Below are 22,369 nucleotides of genomic sequence, written 5' to 3'. Positions count from 1 at the left end.
GCGCGGTAAAACTACAAGGAATACAAATAACATGCATAAGTATTGGGCAGATGATACACACAGTTAACACAGATACAGGAAGCATTTAGTGTGATGCAATTTACATAGAGAAAAAAACCACAGGTGTCCAATTACGTCTACTGAGCACTGACTACTATGCAACTAATAGACTCTCTGCACACACTGCATTGTAAGAAAGATTAAGCTTACCAGATATGCCTTAACCGGATAACGAATTCAAGTTGGAGAATTAAGATGGAGGACAGGTAAACACGTGCATCCTATGATGTACACAGAAGCAAAATGGCCCTTCTTCATCCCAGAATACATTGCTTCCTTCCCACAAAGCACTGCTTCAATCCCATGTGCATTGCTTCTGTTAAAGGCACAGACTATATAATGCTATCAAAGACACTGCTATAAATTCAGCCACCACTAGATGGCGATATAATTAACCCAGCACATAATACAAACATATTGTTTTATTCAGAGCACATAACACAAACAGACTGCCCTATATCAGAAGGCAGAACAGGGGTCACTATTGCAGGTTATAGGCCGAGCAGAGGCGAGGAGCTGGGAAACGTCTTCTTCTGAAACAGGCTCAAAGATGTCTAGTGAGCTCGAGGTGCGGCAGGGAAGGGGATCCAGGCATGGGGGAGATTGGGCTGAGATATCGTGATGGATGTGGTTGAATTTTTCTAGGAAATACGTGGCCAGATTCAATAGAAGCCTTAAAACAGAGGCTGGACAGACATCTGTCTGGGATGATTTAGCGAATCCTGCTTTGAGCATGGGGTTGGACCAGATGGCCCAGGAGGTCCCTTCCAACTCTACGATTCTATGATTCTATTGGATTCATTCATTCATTCGGAGACTATTTAATATTGACCTATATTCAAGTGAGACTAGACAAAAAAAAACTAAAATCATGTATCATGTTATCCGAAACAGTCAGAAAACTAGCCCCATATTGGCAGATCCCAGACCTCAAACTATATACTTCTGAAGTTTATAAGCCCCTCCAGTGTCAGGAATAGATAGTATGTGACCAGTGGCGGATTAAGTGGACTATGGGCCCGGGGCTGTTCATAAAACCTGGGCCCCTGTACCCCCCTTCCCACCTGAGCGCTGCGGTCCCCGTGCGGGAATTGACAGCCGTACGGACCGCAGCACTTGGTTTGCTGCGGGTCCATACGGAAAACCCGCCACCATTCCACCACGTGTGGACATGGCCTAAAAAGACGTTGCACATAAGCTGTAGGCCTACGGCCAATACGCACAAAATCGCCCAACGTGATCCTGGCCATAGGGGATCCACTTTAATGTCCCCACTTTAATTTGAAGTCCCCTTACTTCATCCATTGCAGTCCCCTATCACCCACTCACTTCATCTGCAGTGCTGCTTCATCATTTTCAGCCCCTTATCCCCCCCTTCCATTTCATCATGTGCAGTCCCCTTCCCCCCATCATGTGCAGTTAATTTTACCCCCACATCATGTGCAGTCCCCCTTACCCCCACTTCATGTGCAGTGCCCCTTACCCCCACTTCATCATGTGCAGTCCCCCTTACCCCCAATTCATCATGTGCAGTCCCTCTTACCCCCAATTCATCATGTTCAGTCCCACTTACCCCCACTTCATCATGTGCAGTCCCCCTTACCCCCAATTCATCATGTGCAGTCCCCCTTATCCCCCACTTCATCATGTGCAGTCCCCCTTATCCCCCACTTCATCATGTGCAGCCCCACTTACCCCTTATTTCATCATGTGCAGCCCCACTTACCCAATTCATCATGTGCAGTCCCACTTACCCCTTAATTCATCATGTGCAGTCCCTCTTACCTCTTAATTCATCATGTGCAGTCCCACTTACCCCTTAATTCATCATGTGCAGTCCCACTTACCCCTTAATTCATCATGTGCAGTCCCCCTTATCCCCCACTTCATCATGTGCAGCCCCACTTATCCCCCACTTCATCATGTTCAGCCCCACTCACCCCCCCTTCATCATATGCAGCCCCACTCACCCCCCCTTCATCATGTGCAGCCCCACTCACCCCTCTTCATCATGTGAAGCCCCCACTCATCCCCCCTTCATCCTGTGAAGCCCCCACTCACCCCCTTCATCCTGTACAACCCGTCACCCCCCTTCATCATATACAGCCCCCAGTCACCCCCCTTCATCATATACAGCCCCCAGTCACCCCCCTTCATCATATACAGCCCCCAGTCACCCCCCTTCATCATATACAGCCCCCAGTCACCCCCCTTCATCATATACAGGCCCCAATCACCCCCCTTCATCATATACAGCCCCCAGTCACCCCCCTTCATCATATACAGGCCCCAGTCACCCCCTTCATCATATACAGGCCCCAGTCACCCCCCTTCATCATATACAGGCCCCAGTCACCCCCTTCATCATATACAGGCCCCAGTCACCCCCCTTCATTGTGTACAGCCCCCAGTCACCCCCCCTTCATCATATACAGGCCCCAGTCACCCCCCCTTCATCATGTACAGCCCCAGTCACCCCCCTTCATTGTGTACAGCCCCCAGTCACCCCCCCATCATCATATACAGGCCCCAGTCACCCCCCTTCATCATGTACAGCCCCAGTCACCCCCCCTTCATTGTGTACAGCCCCCACTCACCCCATCCCCCATTTAATTCATTTTATAAATAAAAAAAAATAAAAAAGTTCCCCATACTTACCTCACAGCCGGCTCGCTCCCCAGCAGCGCCTCTGCTTTCAGCATCCTCCGGGACATGTCGGCGCGTGCACGATGACGTCATCGCGCACGCCCGACATCTGACCCGGAAGTACAGCCGGAGGGAGCCGGAGCTGAGCAGCCGTCAAGGTGACGGCCCCTCATAGAATGTGACGCGGGCGGCTGTCTGCTGCCGGCGGCGTCACAGCACAGGACACGGCTGGCCCTGTACAGGTGCTGGGGGAGCGGTCCGGGGGGCATTTGCCTCTCTGCCACCCGGCCCAGCCCGCCCCTGCCCCCCCAAAAAACCTTGGGCCCGGGGCGACCGCCCCAATTAAGATCCGCCATTGTATGTGACAATACAGTATATACCGCTCAGGGAACACTTACCTTTCAGAGATAATTTCCATATTCATACTAAATAATGGCACAGATCCCCCAGACATTATGATTGCACATATCCCTAGTCTTTATAACAATATTGCACTCATTCCCTGACAGACCGCAGCATGGCCATTAGTTAGAAGCTGCTAATGATCTTTGGAGCAGGTAAGTTTTCCCTGAGTGGTACATATTGGGCCGTCTGAAGACTGAGTTTAGTCTAGGACCATTTGTCTGCACTACTAATTAACCCCTTCATGACCCAGCCTATTTTGACCTTAATGACCGGGCCATTTTTTGCAATTTTGGCCAGTGTCCCTTTATGAGGTAATAACTCAGGAACACTTCAACGGATCCTAGCGATTCTGATAATGTTTTTTGTGACATATTTGGCTTCATGTTAGTGGTAAATTTAGGTCAATAATTTTTGCGTTTATTTGTGGAAAAATTGCAAATTTAGCGAAAATTTTGAAAATTTCGGAATTTTCAAATTTTGAATTTTTATTCTGATAAACCAGAGAGTTATGTGACACAAAATAGTTACTAAATAACATTTCCCACATGTCTACTTTACATCAGCACAATTTTGGAAACAACATTTTTTTTGTTAGGAAGTTGTAAGGGTTAAAAGTTGACCAGCGATTTCTCATTTTTACAACAAAATTTACAAAAACATTTCTTTTAGGGACCACCTCACATTTGAAGTCAGTTTGAGGGGTCTATATGACTGAAAATACCCAAAAGTGACAATTCTAAAAACTACACCCCTCAAGGTGCTCAAAAACCATATTCAAGAAGTTTATTAACCCTTCAGGTGTTTCACAACAGAAGCAACATGGAAGGAAAAAATGAACATTTAACTTTTTAGTCACAAAAATGATCTTTTAGCAATAATTTTTTTATTTTTCCAAGGGTAAAAGGAGAAAGTGGACCCCAAAAGCTGTTCTCCAATTTGTCCTGAGTACGCTGATACCCCATATGTGGGGGGAACCACTGTTTGGGCACACGGCAGGGCTCAGAAGGGAAGGAGCGCCATTTGACTTTTTAAAAGGAAAATAAGCTCCAATCGTCAACGGACACCATGCCGTGTTTTTTGGAGAGCCCCTGTGTGCCTAAACTTTGGAGCTCCCCCACAAATGACCCCATTTTGGAAACTAGACCCCCTAAGGAACTTATCTAGATGCATAGTGAGCACTTTGAACCCCCAGGTCCTTCACAAATTGATCCGTAAAAATGAAAAAGTACTTTTTTTCACCAAATTTTTTTTTTTAGCCTCAATTTTTTTAATTTTCACATGGGCAGCAGGATAAAATGAAACCTAAAATTTGTTGGACACAGGGCTCAGAAGGGAAGGCGCACCATCTGACTTTTTAAATGGAAAATTAGCTCCAATCGTTAGCGGACACCATGTCGCGTATGGAGAGCCCCTGATGTGCCTAAACATTGGAGCTCCCCCACAAGTGACCTCATTTTGGAAACTAGACCCCCCAAGGAACTTATCTAGATGTGTGGTGAGCACTTTGTACCCCCAAGTGCTTCACAGAAGTTTATAACGTAGAGCTGTAAAAATAAAAAATCTTTTTTTTTTTCACAAAAAAGCTCTTTTTCCCCATTTTTTTATTTTACCAAGGGTAGCAAGAGGAATTGGACCCCAAAAGTTGTGCAATTTGTCCTGAGTATGCTGATACCCCATATGTGTGGGGAGAACTTTTGTTTGGGTGCACGGTAGAGCTCTGAAGGGAAAGAGCGCCGTTTGACTTTTTCCACGCAGAATTGGCTGGAATTGAGATAGGACACCATGTTGCATTTGAAGAGCCCCTGATGTGCCTAAACAGTGGAAACCCCCGACAAGTGACACCATTTTGGAAACTAGACCCCCTAAGGAACTCATATAGATGTCTGGTGAGCACTTTGAACCCCCAAGTGCTTCACAAAAGTTTATAATGCAGAGCCGTGAAAATAAAAAATAAATTTTTTTTTCCACAAAAATAATTTTTTAGCCAATTTTTATTTTCCCAAGAATAACAGGAGACATTAGACCCCCAAAGCTGTTGTGCAATTTTTCCTGAGTACGCTGATACCCCTTATGTTGGGGTAAACCACTGTTTGGGCACACGTCAGGGCTCGGAAGGGAGGGAGCACTGTTTGACTTTTTGAACGCAAAATTGTCTGTACTCAATGGTGGCGCCATGTCGCGTTTGGAGACCCCCCGATGTGCCTAAATAGTGTAAACCCCCTCAATTCTAACTCAACCCTAACCTCAACACACCCCTAACCCTAATCCCAACCCTAACCATAACCCTAACCACAAGCCTAACCCTGATCCTAACCCCAACACACCCCTAATTCGAACCATACCTTTAACGGAAAAATAAAAATACCGTATACACTCGCGTATAAGCCAAGATTTTCTGCCCATTTTTTGGGCTGAAAGTCCCCCTCTTGGTTTATACGCGAGTCATATATCGGGGGGTAGGCGGGGGAGGGGGAGTGGGGGTGTCAGAGATCATACTCACCACGTCCTGGCATGTCTCTGCAGCACCCCGCTTCTCCGTAGGTCTACTGCTTCTGTGTTCAGGGTTACGTGGTATCGCTCATTAAACTCATGAATATGAGCATATTCATGAGTTTAATGAGCGGTACCACGTGACCGCTAAACGCAGGAAGACCGAGGGAGAAGCAGGGGCTGCAGAGAAGACTGTGCACCAGGAGGGGGTGAGTATGACGGGGGCAGGACAATATTCACCTGTCTTCGTTCCATCACCATGCATCGCTGTGTCTCCGGGTCCTCCTGCTGTGATGTTCAGCAGAGGGCGAGATGACGTAGTCAGTGCGCGCCCTATGCTGAACGTCATTGCAGAGACCCGGGAGACGGCCATGGAGCGCGGACCAGTAAATATCGCCAGTGCCGGGGGCCTGTGCAAGCGGCGGGCGACACCAGCACCTGGAGGTATGTCATTTTTTTTAATTGCAGCAGCGGCAATATATGGGGGGGGGATTTATGGAGCATCTTATGGGGCAGCATTAACCCTTGTGCAGCATTTTATGGGGGGGGGAAATTATCTATGGAGCATCTTCTTGGACCACCATTAACCCTTGTGCAGCACCACCCTCGGCTTATACATGAGTCAATAAGTTTTCCCAGTTTTTTGTGGCAAAATTAGGGGGGGGTCGGCTTATATGCGGGTCGGCTTAGACACGAATATATATGGTAAATATATTTTCTTTATTTTATTATATTTCCCTACATATGGGGGTGATAAACGGGGGGGTTTATTTACTTTTTTTTATTTTTATCACTGTGATAGAGTTTATCACAGTGATCAAACTGTACCTGGAATGAATGAATCTGCCAGCCGGCAGATTCGACAGGCGCACTGCGCATGCACCCGCCATTTTGGAAGATGGCGGAGCCCATGGGAGGAAGACGGAGGTACACTGGGAGGTACCGGAACTCAGGAGGTACCGGGACTCAGGAGGTACCCGGGGGGCGAGGGGGGATCGGAAGGCAGGTTGGACCGAAAGGCAGGGGAGGGGGGCAAATACTGACGGAGGCGGCAGATCGCTCCCGTCAGTCGGTGTGGTGGGGGGGTCAGCTCTCGGTCTCCAGCCATGGCCGATGCTATTGCAGCATCGGCCATGGCTGGATTGTAATATTTCACCAGATTTCATTTGTGAAATATTACAATCGCTCTGATTGGGTTTCACTTTCAACAGCCAATCAGAGCGATCGTAGCCGGGGGGGGGGGGGCAAAGCCACTCCCCTGGGGTGAAGCACAAAGCCCCCTGTACTTGGGGGTCGGGTGACTTTTCATTGACCCCAGTCACCAGACCCGCAGGAGGCTGATCAATTCATGACGCCACTTAGGTGTCATTGTTCGGATTGGCACCGACTTTCATGACGCCTACGTGGCGTCAATGGTCAGGAAGGGGTTAACAGCTGTTACAATACAAAACTAAGGCAGTCCCTATAGAAGAAAAAAAACACAAGAATTATACTGGATTTTCACATACTATCTATTCCTGACACTGGAGGGGCTTATAAACTTACACAGTATATAGTTTGAGGTCTGGGATCTGCCAATATGGGGCTAGTTTTCTGACTGTTTCGGATAACATGATTTTAGTTTTTTTTTGTCTAGTCTCACTTGAATATAGGTCAATATTAAATAGTCTCCTGATGAATCGCCTTTGGTGAGGACAATGAAACCCATAGAAATGAGAGGCTTGGAGAGTGAGTGTGTATACGTCACCTCACCCTATATACTGAGATGTGGGGTATATGTTTTTTCTATTAGTCACCTACTGACTAACCTTCAGGGGGTGAATTATGGGTATAGTTTTACATTTGGAATTAATAAAGTTTAGTTTTATCCTTTTGTCAGCAAACATGAGGAATGACATAAGACAACCCATTTAAGAAGATTCAATTTTGGTTAAAACTATTCCAACACTATGAACATAAAAAAGGCTTCTCCCCTATGTGACGTCTTTGATGTTTAACAATAGTTGATTTCAAAGTAAAACATTTCCCCCATTAAGAAAATGAAAAAGGCTTCTCCTCTGTGTGACTGCTCTGATGGCGATCAAGAGGCGCTTTCTGGTTAAAATATTTCCCACATTAACAGGAAAAAGGCTTCTCCCCTGTGTGAGTTCTCTGGTGCTTAACACAACTGGATTTCTTGCTGAAACATTTCCCACATTCTAAACATGAATATGGCTTCTCTGTTGTGTGAATTCTCTGGTGCTTAACACAATCTGATTTATTGTTAAAACATTTCCCACATTCTGAACATGAAAAAGGCTTCTCCCCTGTGTGGATTCTCTGGTGATTAACACAAGCTGATTTATTGTTAAAACATTTCCCACATTCTGAACAGGAAAAAGGCTTCTCCCCTGTGTGAGTTCTTTGATGGCTATCAAGACTTATTTTCCATTTAAAACATTTCCCACATTCTGAACATGAATATAGCTTCTCTTCTGTGTGAGTTCTCTGGTGCTTAACACAATCTGATTTACTGTTAAAACATTTCCCACATTCTGAACATGTAAAAGGCTTCTCTCCTGTGTGGATTCTCTGGTGAATAACACAGTCTGACTTATTGTTAAAACATTTCCCACATTCTGAACATGAAAAAGGCTTCTCTCCTGTGTGGATTCTCTGGTGCTTAACACAAGCTGATTTAATGTTAAAACATTTCCCACATTCTGAACAGGAAAATGGTTTCTCCCCTGTGTGGGTTCTTTGATGGCTATCAAGACTTATTTTGCATTTAAAACATTTCCCACATTCTGAACATGAATATGGCTTCTCCCCTGTGTGAGTTCTATGGTGAATAACCAAATCTGATTTCCAGTTAAAACATTTCCCACATTCTGAACATGAATATAGCTTCTCTGCTGTGTGAGTTCTCTGGTGCTTAACACAATCTGATTTATTTTTAAAACTTTTCCCACATTCTGAACATGAAAAAGGTTTCTCCCCTGTGTGAATTCTCTGGTGAATTAAACAATCTGATTTATTGTTAAAACATTTCCCACATTCTGAACATGAAAAGGGCTTCTCTCCTGTGTGGATTCTCTGGTGAATAACACAAGCTGATTTAATGTTAAAACATTTCCCACATTCTGAACAGGAAAAAGGCTTCTCCCCTGTGTGCGTTCTCTGGTGAGTAACAAAATGAGATTTCTTGTTAAAACATTTCCCACATTCTGAACATGAAAATGACTTCTTTGCTTTAGGAGCAGTGTGTTTTTTATTGCCTCTTTTGTGACTTTGATTTTCCTTAGTAGTCAGTAATGAATCAGAAGATGGGACCTGTTTCATAGGATCAGATGACAGATCTTTGCTGTGAATGGATGATGGTATATCTGGAGTAATAGCAATCACTTCAGTTGTATCTTGTAGGATCTCAAGATCATCAGATTTAAAAATTGAAGATGTCAGCTGTCCCTCTGATCTCCTGGTACAGTCATCTGCTAAGATAAAAAAAACAATTTTTTTAATAAAATATCCTTGAGTTTTATATTTTTGAACATTTCTACTTAAACTGTCCATAAAAATGGCAAGCTATGTAAAGAACTTTATTTATTTACCAAGACAATGACAGTTCACAGTCTAATAGAAAACCTTGTTGGATGAGCCAGTAGTGTGCGGTGTTCAACTGTTTGTTCATTCTGCCTCCCAAATATCAAGTATAAAGAAACCAATCAATGTTATGTAGGCGAAAATAATACCAATTCTCATCTCACAAAAAACAAGTCCCCACTCAGGTCCATCATTTGTCAATAGAAAAACAGATAAAGCAGGTTACATTTAATGCTAGTTAGGGTTAGTGTTGGGGTCAAAGTAATGGTTACTGTTAGGCTAAATTTTGGGTTAGGGTTTATTCTAAAGTTAGGGTTAGGCTAAAGAATTAGGCTTTTCTCAATTGCCTCCCCAATAATTTGGTCACATCAGTCTTGTCAAGAGTTTTCTATTTCCAGGGAAAAAAAATAAAAACGAATAAAATGACCCGTCAGTATTATAGTGCAGAGGAGGCTTATGCACTTTTATGTTCGGACAGTGAAGAAAGTGCAGTGTCAGATGGGGATGTGGATTTCGAGGGCTTTAGTAGCAGCGACAGTGATAGCTCAGAAATGAGCAGTGATTCTGGTCCATCCTCACACACAAGGACCAGTACAACAAGAAGGACAAATAGCGCTTCTGGAGAAATGTCTCCAACTCAGGGAACAATGCCCAGTACTAGCGCTGTCCCTAGTGCTCGTGAATTGGTGCACACCAATGTCTAAGAAGCTTTGCCTCTTGATGTAGCATTTCCCAGATGGGAGGCTTCGGATTCGGCTACTCCATTCATCCCTAATTTTAATGCCATTCCTGGTATAAATGTGGAGGTGGAAAATTTTGGACCAATTATTTTTTTTAATTTGTTTATGACAGATAGATTGCTAGAGCATATTGTCCTACAAATTTATATATTTATGTCGCTCCTCACCCAACCGCCTACAAGACTTCTCCTGAATAGCCCCAATACTCTGGAATTCTTTGCCCCAATATGTCCAACTATCAACCACATTCGGATCCTTCAGACGGAACCTGAAAACCAACGTCTTCAAGAAAGCTTACAGCCTGCAATGACTCCGCTACCTCCTCACCACTACCGGAGATATCGCCTCAACCAACACCGGAGGTGCTGCAACCCACCAACCTACTGTCTCCTTCCCCACCATCCTGTAGTATGTAAGCTTGAAAGAGCAGGGTCCTCTCCAAACTGTATCAGTCTGTCATTCTTAGTTTGTTTACTGTAAGTGATATCTGTAATTTGTATGTAACCCCTTCTCATGTACAGCACCATGGAATCAATGGTGCTATATAAATAAATAATAATATGCGTCCCAATTCATCTCCCAGAATCAACGATCCTATTATGCTAGGTCAAATTTATGGAACCAACTAATGTCCTAGAATGGAAAACATTTTTAGGACTTGCATTCGCTATGGGGCTTGTTAAAAAAACGAGCATTCGGTCCTATTGATCCAACCGCCCTGTTCAAGCCACCCCTATGTTTTCTGCCGTTCTTCCTAGGACCCGTTATGAGATGCTCATGAGATTTTGGCATTTTAACGACAATAGTCAATGCCTGCCCAGAACTGCCCCAGAACATGACAGACTATTCAAAATCAGACCCATCCTGGAAGACTTGACAGAAAAGTTCTTAAAGCTCTACACCCCAACAGAAAACATTTCCATTGATGAGTCCCTTGTAAAATCCAAAGGAAGACTGCACCTCAAGCAATTTATTCCTTCTAAGCGGGCAAGGTTCGGAATAAAGCTCTATAAAATGTGCGAGAGATAAACCGGATACACATCAGCTTTTGGCATATATGAGGGGAAAGACAGACAACTAAACCCACCAGGAGGCCCTACTTATCTGGGGACATCTGGAAAAATGGTTTGGGAGCTGATAACTCCATTTTTACAATAAGGCTACAATCTGTATGTTGACAACTACTACACCAGCATACCTCTATTTAAAAGTCTGGTTGAACATAGCATAGGGGCTTGTGGGACCATTCACAAAAACCGTCAGGGGTTTCCACAATCACTGGTCAACAAAAAGTTCTGAAAGGGGCAGTCAGGGGCTTTACACAATGGAGAGCTGCTTGTCCTTAAGTATAAGGATAAAAAAGATATTTTTATCCTGAGCTCGATCCCCACAGATGCCACAAGGGCCACTGCAGACCAACAGGGATCCACTACTCCAAAACCTTTGTCTGTCACTGACTACAACAAATATATGGGGGTGTGGACCTTGCAGATCAGGATCTACAGCCATACCAGGTATCAAGAAAATCATATATCTGGTATAATAAGTTAGTCATGTATTTGTTGAAGGTGGCCACATATAATTCTTTTGTGTTATACAAAAAAGCCGGAAATGCAGATACTTTCCTTGATTATCAGGAAAAAGTCACTGAAAATCTTGTTTTTGATAATTTTGTCCCCACCAATCCTTTAGAATGTGAAGATGTTAGAAGACTCACTGAGCGACATTTTATTGCACTCATCCCAGTAACTGAACCAAGAAAGAACCCCCATAGAAGATGTCGTGTATGTTCCTAGAGAGGAATGAGGCATGATCCCCGCTATTATTACCCACAATGCCCATCACTGCCAGCCTTATGCCTCCATGACGGCTTTACAATCTTCCACACAGAACCACGGTTTTCAACTGTTTTGACATTCAAGCATTTGGATTATTTAGTGACAGACACATTTGAGTAGAGCTGACTTACCAATTTCCGGGGGTAGGTGGGGAGGTCTCCAGAGACACAAGCTGGGCACAATATATTGGGCACTACAATGACATTTTTGCAATTTTTGCTCAAACTTCCACTGCGAGTTTCTGGAAATCATCCATGTAGAGAAAATGATCACTATATTCATAGATGAATTCCCAGAGGGGAGTCATTTCCAAAATGGGGTCACATCAGGAGGGATGCTGTTGTTCTGGCACTTAGCGGCTCTCCAAAGTGTCATAACAGCAGAATCCCCCCTGAAGTGACCCCATTATGGAAATGACACCCCTCTGGGAATTGGAAATGACCCCCCCTCTGTGAATTCATCTCTGGGTGTAGTGACCATTTACCTATCTACCTATTTTCCAATGTAAAATCTGGGGTTAAAACAACATTTTAGTGGTAAAAATGTAATTATTTTTTCTTCACTGCCCAATGGTATAATTTTCTATGGAGCAGCGGTGGTGTCAGTATGCTCACTGCACCACTAGAAGAATTCATTCAGGGAAGTATTTAGTAAAATGCAGTCACTCTTGGGGGCTTATGCAGTTCTGGCACCTCAGGGGCTCTGACAATGTGACATGTCACCCACAAACAATTCCAGCAAAATCTGCTCTCCAATACGGCGAGCCTTCCCTTCCAAGCTCTGCCATGCGCCCAAACAGTGAATTACCCCCACATATGGGGTGTCAGAATACTCAGGACAAATTGCAAAACAACTTTTGGGGTCCAATTTCTCCTGTTACCCTTTGGAAAGAAACATTTGAGGGCGAAAAGTTCATTTTTTGTTTAAAAAATATTTTTTAACTTTCATGGCTCTATGTAATTAACTTCTGTGAAGCATTTGTGGGGTTCAAAGTGCCCACCACATATCTAGATAAGTTCTTTGGGAGGGGGGGATTAGTTTCTAAAATGGGGTCACTTGTTGGTGGGGGGGGTCTCCACTGTTTAGACACGTCATTGTCTCTGACAATGTGACATGTCACCAACAAACAATCCCAGCACAATCTGCTCTCCAATACGGCGCTCCTTCCCTTCCATGCTCTGCCATGTGCCCAAACAGTAGTTATTCTCCCACATATGGGGTATCGGCGTGCTCAGGAGAAATTGCACAACAAATTGTATGGAGAAATTTCTCCTGTTACCCTTATGAAAATGCAAAATATTGAGCTAAAAAGATTTGGGAAAAATTGTATTTTTTTTTTATTTCCACGGCTCTACATTATAAACTTCTGTGAAGCACCTGTGGGTTCAATGTGCTCAATAGACATCTATATAAGTTCCCTTAGGGGGTCTAGTGTTATGAATGAGTCACCGGAGGAGGAGAAAACAAAAATACAAGCTAAGTCCAGAAAACTGGAGAGGTTGGTAGCTATCGGATTGTAGACCCCTGATCCTACTCACCACAACTAACAGTAGCCGTGGGGGGTTCCTACGGTGCCCTAGACCCCTCGTCACAGCCGGAGAACTACATAAGCCTAAAGAAGGAAAGGGGAATCTAAACTGCCCCAGAGCAGACCCCAAAGCAATAGACAGCCCCCAACATGTACTGTCGGTGAAAACCAGATGAAAACACAAACACAGACAGAAAGACAGGCTGAGCAAACGATGGGGCCCAACTAACTAGATAGGACAGGACAGAAAAGATGCTGGCTGCAATCCGCAAAAAACCCCACAAAAATGTCCCAACCATCTGATAGGAAAAAAGGCCCTGAAGTCGCTAGACTTCAAAATCACTATATCAGCACTCAGGTATATTCTGAAAACAGAGCAAAGAGATCAACTGATCAGAGACAAAAATGGAATTCAGCCAGTCCCAACCAGGACTGGCTGAATACAAACACTAAGGAAACCAGACAAAATCTCATGGAATAATAGCAGGGCAAAAACTTAGCTTTTAGTAGACAGGAACTAACACTGGATGCCAGAGCTCAGAGCAGAAAGGATCATCAGCAAACCCTGCAGGGCGTCGGCTGCCTTATATCCACTCAGAAATTCCAGATGTCCAATCACACTCCGCCTGTTCAGATAACAGGTTCTTCCCATCCCAATCAATTTCACTACCTCTCTTCACCAGCAGAGGGAGTTCATCAGACATCAAAGGTGAAGGGGAAAATGAACTCACGACAGTCTAGTTTCTAAAATGGGGTCACTTGTTGGGGGGTTTCACTGTTTAGGCACATCAGGGGCTCTCCAAATGCAACATGGTGTCCGCTATCGATTACTGCCAATTTTGCATTCCAAAAGTCAAATGGCGCGCCTTCCCTTTCGAGCCCTGCCGAGGGTCGAAACAGTAGTACTCTCCCACATATGGGGTATCTACGTGCTCAGGAGAAATTGCACAGAGCAATTTCTCCTGTTACCCTTTTGAAAATGCAAAATATGGAGCTAAAAAGATTTGGGAAAAATTGTATTTTTTTTTTATTTCCATGGCTCTACCTTATAAACTTCTGTGAAGCACCTGTGGGTTCAAGGTGCTCAATACACATCTGGATAAGTTCCTTGGGGGGTCTAGTTTCCAAAATGGTGTCACTTGTTGGTGGTTTCCACTGTTTAGGCACATCAGGGGCTCTAAAAACGTGACATGGCAACTGCTAATTATTCCAGCAAATTTTACATTCAAAAAGTCAAATGGCGCGCCTTCCCTTCCAAGCCCTGCCGTGTACCCAAACAGTAGATTTCCCCAAATATGGGGTATAGGCATGCTCAGGAGAAATTGCAAAACAAAATTTATAGTCCATTTTCTCCTGTTACCCTTGAGAAAGTAAAAAAAAATTGGTCTAAAGGAAAACAATTCCTTTAACCGTCAATGAGACTTCTGCACCTCTCGACAGGTATTTTGGCCACTCTCAAGAGCAACTGCTCCAGTTGTCTCGTGTGTTAAGGTTGCCTTTTCCAGACAACATGTTTCACCTCTTTTCAAAGATGCTCAATAGGATTTAGGTCAGGGCTCATAGAAGGCCACTTCAGAATAGTCCAAAGTTTTCCTCTTAGCCATTCTTGGGTGTTTTTACCTGTGTGTTTTGGGTCATTATCCTTTTGTAAGTCCCATGACATGCGACTGAGACCAAGCTTTCTGACATTGGGCAGCACATTTCTCTCTAGAATTCCTTGATAGTCTTGAGATTTTACTGTACCCTGCACAGATTCTAGGCACCCTGTGCCAGATGCAGCAAAGCAGCCCCAGAACATAACAGAGCCTCCTCCATGTTTCACAGTAGGGACAGTGTTCTTTTCTTGCTATGCTTCCTTTTTCTCTCTGTGAACATAGAGCTGATGTGCCTTGCCAAAAAGTTCCATTGTTGTCTCATCTGTCCATAGGACATTCTCCCAGCAGCTTTGTGGCTTGTCAACATGTTGTTTGGCAAATTCCAGTCTGGCTTTTTTTTTAAATTCATTTATTGAACAAAAAGGAGAACAACATACATATTGGCATATCATAGCCCTTACAAGTATACAAAAAACAGCCGGTTATACATTGTGAAGCATGTATATCAGATGATTTTCACAGGCTTTTATCATACTGTTCATGCAGATAATAAAGAACATTAGCCTTTCAAGTATACAGAAGACAGCCAACCGGTTAAACATTGTGAAGCATGCATATCAGTTGACTTTCACCAGCTGTTATCATATTATTCATTCAGATAATAAAGAACATTCCTAAACTACAACTATATCAACTGGTGTCTACTACTGCGCAGCCTAATATCTTATATCATGTTATCTCACATATGATGTCTCAATTTTGCAAAGTTTTGCAAAGTAAGGTGAGAGGAATTCCACCTCTCCCAGATTTTCTCCAACTTGCACGGGCATCCCCTATTTTGATAAAGCGTACGTTCGTATGGAACAATCGAGTTCACCAGATCAATCCACATTCTAAGTGAGTGACATGAACCCCCCCATCCACCGTAGTGCCAACACCTTCCGTGCCATAGTGTTTCACGCAGAAAAATCCCGTCATAATGACCCCAATTCTCCTCATCCCATACCCCAAACAAGCAGGCCAGTGGTACAAGAGGAACCGGGGCCTGCATCAAGGATGACAAAAGCAGGGTCACCTCTTTCCAGTAATGTAAAATAATGGGACATTGCCATATCATATCAACAAAATCCGCATCTGGTGAATGACATCGCAAACATTCTGATGATTGAAGTCAACCCATCCTGAAAAGTCGTGTCGGAGTTAAGTATGATTGATTATATACAGCTGCATCATTCTATTATTAATAGATGGTGATACTCTGATCGGAGATTCCAGGATCTCCTCCCACTCTTCTCCCTGAGCATCAGGGATGAGTCTGTCCCGTTTCCTTTTAACAGAGCTTATAGCAGATTCTGTTCCCACCGACAGCATGTACGTGTATGAAGAGGAGATGAGACCCTGGGGACCCTGCGAATTAAGGATTCCTATCAGAGGCAGAGATGAGATAGTACGGTCCACACCCCCACATCTCATATGTGATTGAAGAGCCGATCTCAGCTGTAAATAACGAAAAAAATGGGATCTCGGAATAACATGTGCGACCTGTAATAGCTCAAAAGGCACCAAGGTCCCCCTGGCCATACAAGTCTCCCGTCGAGGAAACAGGTTGCATCCAAAAAACAGTGGATGGGTGGCTCAGTAATTCTGGGAAATAATCATTATTCCACAGGGGCATTTCAGCTATAAAATCTTTAAACCCGGGGGTGTGGTATGGCGAGCGAGGATTGAGGACGCACTTGAGAGAGCTCCCGCTCCCACACTGGTGACCGACCCGAACAGAGCCCGAAATACATACCCCATATACAGATGTCGGCTAGGAGGACCAGGGGGAGCACGTCCGCAGGCCCTTCTGCACCCGATAGAGCTCCCAAAGGCATTTCCCGCTACTTTACAGGAGCGGGAAGAGGGAAGGCCGCGGGCGCCATAACAGGCGCGGAGATCGGAGCGCAGCAGGCCCCGCCGCCACCAGGAAGTAAGGTGCAGGCGGGGGGAGAACGGTCCGGAGAGACAGCAGACCGTAGGGGACCCTCTGGGAGAACTGGTGGCACGTCCGCAGGAGCCCCGCAGACAGTGAGGCGCTCTCCTCCGAATAAATCCACCGGGCCCCGGGAGACCCGTCGTTCACAGGGGAGAACCGCGGACGGACCCGCGCAACCGCAGGTCGGTGGGTCGAGCGGGAACCCCGGGGAGACGAATGCAGAACCCCCCACACCACAGGGAGGCGGCAGTGTCCCCCCAGACGCCGACATGACTACTATAGATGACTCTACAGCAATAAGGGCAGCAGACCCCATGATGAAAGATACCACAGTATCCCCTGCTCCTCAATCAGGTCTGCCATATAATACAGCTCATCGACCAGATGCACCCCTGTCACCGCAACATGGGAAGTCACCCTCTTTTGTGACAGGGCACTCCGCAGCACCCATGGGAGATGTTTTCAATCTATTATATAATAAGATAAAAGATATCCCGACGAAGCAGGATATGAAGCAGTACATTGCCAGTTTGGAATCCTCCTACAAGGCTGAACTTTCCATACTAAGAGATGATACTCAACAATGTGGTGAGAAAGTGGAATCTCATGACCAGCTTTTAGCCTCTTTGACCGAAAGAGTGGAGGCTCAGGAATCTGCCACAGCCGCACAAGCTAGACAGTTGCAAACTCTAGCAGAAATGCTGGATGATTCTAAGAACAGGGGACGCAGAAATAATATAAGAGTAAGAGGATTGCCTGAATCTATACCCCCCCAGGAGTTGAACACCACTTTGAGAGGCATTTTTAACTCGGTACTAGATAGGCCTCAGGACGCTCCACTGGAAGTGGATCGCGCCCATAGGTCCTTGGGCCCACATCCTGGCGAGCAAGACCCGCCGAGAGATGTGATATGCCGGGTTCACAAGTACCAACTTAAAGATGCGGTCATGGGAGCAGCCAGGAGAGTAAAAACCATAAACCATTCGGGATCTCGTATACGGCTCTTCGCAGACCTGTCCAGATGGACCCTACAGAGACGCAGAGCTCTTCGCCCCCTCTTGGACGAACTACGACGACACGGCCTTCCTTATACTTGGGGATTTCCATTTTGTCTTCGAGTTCGGAGGGGAGGTAGAGTGCATTGTCTGAGCCATCCTGGTTGAGTTCCGGCATTCTCGGCTGCCTTGGATATAACAGAAGTGGATATTCCTGCCATTCTTACCATCATTTTATACACTTGAGGATCTCCAAAGAGGCCAGAACCCTCAGCAGCAGCGTCGTCGTCGCAGGGGTCGGCCCAATGGTCCGGGGCACATGCATCTGGCAGAGGAAGAGGCTGACTAACATGCTTTGTCCTGAATTGCAGAATGTTCTGTGGGGTCATGTTTTGAGGGATAACTTGCTGTTTAAAAGATTATACTGGTTCTGAGTTTCAGTATGGGGTACTCATAATACTATCAGTGTTGTTGATACCGAAAATGGTTAAGAAACGGGGTATGTTTCACTCGCTTATAATTAGATAAAATATATATATTCTCTATCTGTTAAGTTCTCGATATAAAGGGAATACGATTGTTAGGTCATTACGGGGTTGGGAACTGGGGGAGACAGTGTCTCCAACTCCTCTTTTTGCTGTACACTTAACCCCTGGAGGCGCTGTTTTGCCACTGAGGCACGCAGCTGTTATAGTTTACCTCCAACAGGTTCTATTAGAGTGTGCTTACTTACATTCGCATTGTTAAAATTTCCTATACCTTTGTCTTTTTTTAACTTTTTATCTACTTTCTTTGTCTATACCCACTTCCCTTGTTAGCTTCCCCTCCCTCTTCAACAGCAGGCGTTGGACTCCGAAGCCGATCCATCTTTGTAGCCGTAACTTGCATCCTCGACCTCGCGCTACAGATACAATGTCGGGTAAGACCACTGCACAAAAGATAACACTGGGCTCTTTGAATACTAGACGCTTTAATACCCTGCAGAAGCGGTCACATATTTTATATGGCATGCACAAGAAAAGAGTAAACGTATTAATCTTACAAGAGACACATTTTAAAGTTGGACATATCCCTAATATTCACGACCGATACTACACAACCTGGTTACATAGTGCTAACCCGAACTCACAATCCCGTGGGGTATCTATAGCGCTCCATAAATCCCTCCAGCATAACATATTGGACACATTGGTTGATGCGGAAGGCAGATACGTGCTCTTGAAAATTCAGATTTTTTCAACCACATATACTATAGCGGGTTGGTACGCCCCCGGCCGAGACCAAATACGGGCTGCTAGATCTTTCTTGAAGATCGTGGCTGAATTTGCTGAGGGGGTGGTCATACTAGGAGGTGACTTCAACATGACTCTTAACCCGATTCTAGACTCCATGGCAGCAAAGTCTTACTTATCTCTTCGTCAGCTGTCCTCATTGAAAAGGGACCTCCAAGATTTACGGCTCACCGACGTCTGGAGACTTTATAGCCCCAATGAGAAAAACTATACGTTCTTTTCCACACCACATAACTCATATGGTAGGATAGATTTATTTCTCCTTAGTCACTGTGCATTGGCCTGGAACCCGAGACCTTCTATCGGGAGTTTTCTGTGGTCGGATCATGCCCCAGTGTTTCTGGACATTAGTCCTCCTGACTCAGGGTTGCGGCAGTGGACGTGGAGATTGAACGATAATCTTTTAAAAGATAATATTTGTGTGGCCGACATTAAGTCTACCATAGCAGACTTTCTACAAGACCATGATACTACTGCCATTCCTATTAAATGGGAGGCCCTTAAATGCATCCTTAGAGGGGTTCTCATTAAACATGGATCTCGCTTGAAACGAATAAAAAGTAAAGAGATTATAGACTTGACAGAAAAGATATTGACGTTAGAGATGAAGCATAAGACGAACAAGGAGGTGGAAACGTTGACTGACCTGATTAAATGCAGAGACGATCTGAAGTCCCTACTAAATGAAAAATACCGACACCACAGAAACCGCTTCAAAAGTATATTATACGGTCAAGCTAACAAATGTGGACGTCTGTTGGCTAGATTTTTGCATCCAGGTAATCAGACTACATACATTTCATCTCTCCAGCAAAACGGGGGTCGAACGACGTCAAACCCGACAGAAATTTTGGATATAATGCGGCGTTACTATCATACACTATATAACATCGGCGGAGATTGTCCCCCTCAGTCGCCCTTGGATCCTCAACCATACATAGAATCTTATATTCATGACACTGCCCTTCCTACACTGGCCACGGATTTAACTATCCTGTTAGACTCGGACTTTATGACGGAGGAGATTGTTGAAGCCATCCAAAATACTCCGGCTGGTAAAAGCCCGGGACCGGATGGGTTTTCCCCTCATTTTTATAAGATGTTTCGAGAACAACTTAGCCCCATTATGACATGGGTGTTTAACTCCATCACAGCTGAGTCTCCACAGTCTTTAGAGGCTTTTATTACAGTGATACCGAAGCCGGGGAGGGACCCTAAATTAGTAACAAACTACCGCCCAATATCTCTCATCAATGTTGACGTAAAATTATACGCAAAAATTCTAGCGAATCGACTGGCTCCTCTCTTGCCCTCAGTAATACACTCAGACCAGGTGGGGTTTGTGCGGGGAAGGGAGGCGAGAGACGGCATAAGCAAGACCCTCAACTTGACTGCATATGCTAAATCGAAATGTAAACCGTCGGTTGTGCTGTCGATGGATGCGGAGAAAGCCTTTGACCGTGTACACTGGGGCTTCATGTTCTCGGCCCTACGACAGATGGGCCTGGGAAACCGCTTTTTGCATAGGGTTGCTGCCCTATACTCTGGCCCGTCGGCAAGGGTAAAGGTAAATGGAGCAATGTCGGACTCTATGACCATTAGGAACGGGACCAGGCAAGGGTGCCCTTTGTCGCCCCTTTTATATGCGATAGTTATGGAACATTTGGCGGTGGCGATCAGGAAGAACCCCAGTGTGCACGGTCTATGGGTAGACAATGTTCATTATAAGGTCTCTCTTTATGCGGACGACCTCCTACTGTATATATCCCAGCCACATATTACCCTCCCATCATTGATGGAAGAGTTCCAAAAATACGGAGCAGTCAGTAATTTTAAGATTAACTTTCAGAAAACTGAAGCCCTTAACATATCCCTAGGACAATCAAAAAGATTTAAATAAACTGGAGAAGTGGGCAGCAACAAACAGAATGGTTTTTAACAGGGAGAAATGCAAAGTACTACATCTGGGCAATAAAAATGGAAAAAGCATATATAGAATGGGAGGAATAGGGCTAAGTGACAGCACATGTGAAAAAGACTTGGGTATACTAATAGATCACAGACTGAATATGAGTCAACAGTGTGATGCAGCAGCAAAAAAGGCAAATGCAATTCTAGGATGTATTAACAGAAGCATACAGTCTAGATCACGTGAAGTCATTATTTCCCTCTACTCCTCTTTGGTCAGACCTCATCTGGAATATTGTGTCCAGTTTTGGGCACCACATTTTAAAAAAGACATCAACAAACTGGAGCAAGTTCAGAAAAGAGCGACCAGAATGGTGACCGGTCTGCAAACCCTGTCTTATGAGGAAAGGTTGCAGGATTTGGGAATGTTTAGTTTGCAAAAGAGAAGACTGAGAGGAGACTTAATAGCTGTCTACAAATATCTAAAGGGCTGTCACATTGTAGAAGGATCAACTTTATTCTCATTTGCACAAGGAAAGACTAGAAGCAATGGGATGAAGCTGAATGGGAGGAGACACAGATTAGATATTAGAAAAAACTTTTTGACAGTTAGAGTGATCAATGAGTGGAACAGGCTGCCACGAGAAGTGGTGAGTTCTCCTTCAATGGAAGTCTTCAAACAGAGGCTGGACAGACATCTGACTGGGATGATTTAGCGAATCCTGCTTTGAGCAGGGGGTTGGACCAGATGGCCCAGGAGGTCCCTTCCAACTCTACGATTCTATGATTCTATGATTCTATGACAGACAGAACTCACAAGACTTATGGGAAATTTCCCCTTTCGGTGGAAGACTGGGGCCATTCAATATTTAGGCATTCAAATCCCTACTGACACGACTGACCTATATAAATTAAATTATGTGCCCCTGTTGGAGTCAACTCTGAAACGGTTGAGGGAATACGGACGGAAGAATATCTCATGGTTTGGCAGGATGAATTAATTTAAAATGGACATTCTTCCCAGGTTCTTATACCTATTCCAGGCGGTCCCGATTGTGCCGCCGAAGACATTCTTTCAGACCATTAGATCTGCGTTAATCCGCTTTATCTAGCAGACATCTAAAACTCGTCTTAAATATTCTATTCTAACCGCCCCGAAACCCAGAGGTGGTGCGGGCCTTCCCGACCTGGAACTCTATCATAGAGCTTCCCTACTTGCACGTCTGTTTGACTGGCAGTTCGGCCACCGTTCTAAACAATGGGTTCAATTGGAACAGACGTCTTTTGGTGTCCCATTGCGCCATCTTCCGTG

The 22,369-nt window shown here is 44.8% G+C and overlaps 1 protein-coding gene across 1 annotated transcript in view; it reads right to left on the bottom strand.

Annotated features, from left to right (window-relative positions):
- Nucleotides 1-3,879: 3,879 nt before the first annotated feature.
- The window catches only part of LOC141073526 (uncharacterized), a 66,095-nt gene continuing 47,605 nt past the window's right edge, over nucleotides 3,880-22,369 (bottom strand). The window contains exon 7 of the mRNA XM_073560791.1: nucleotides 3,880-9,074. Coding sequence (XP_073416892.1) covers nucleotides 7,717-9,074 — 1,358 coding nt within the window. The 3' untranslated portion in view covers nucleotides 3,880-7,716. The remainder of the gene's footprint in view (nucleotides 9,075-22,369) is intronic.

The sequence above is a fragment of the Dendrobates tinctorius genome, unplaced genomic scaffold (assembly GCF_039654945.1).
Source record: "Dendrobates tinctorius isolate UK_male_01 unplaced genomic scaffold, ASM3965494v1 ptg000305l, whole genome shotgun sequence".
Lineage (NCBI taxonomy): Eukaryota > Metazoa > Chordata > Amphibia > Anura > Dendrobatidae > Dendrobates > Dendrobates tinctorius.
This window is presented reverse-complemented; position numbering and strand designations above follow the sequence as displayed.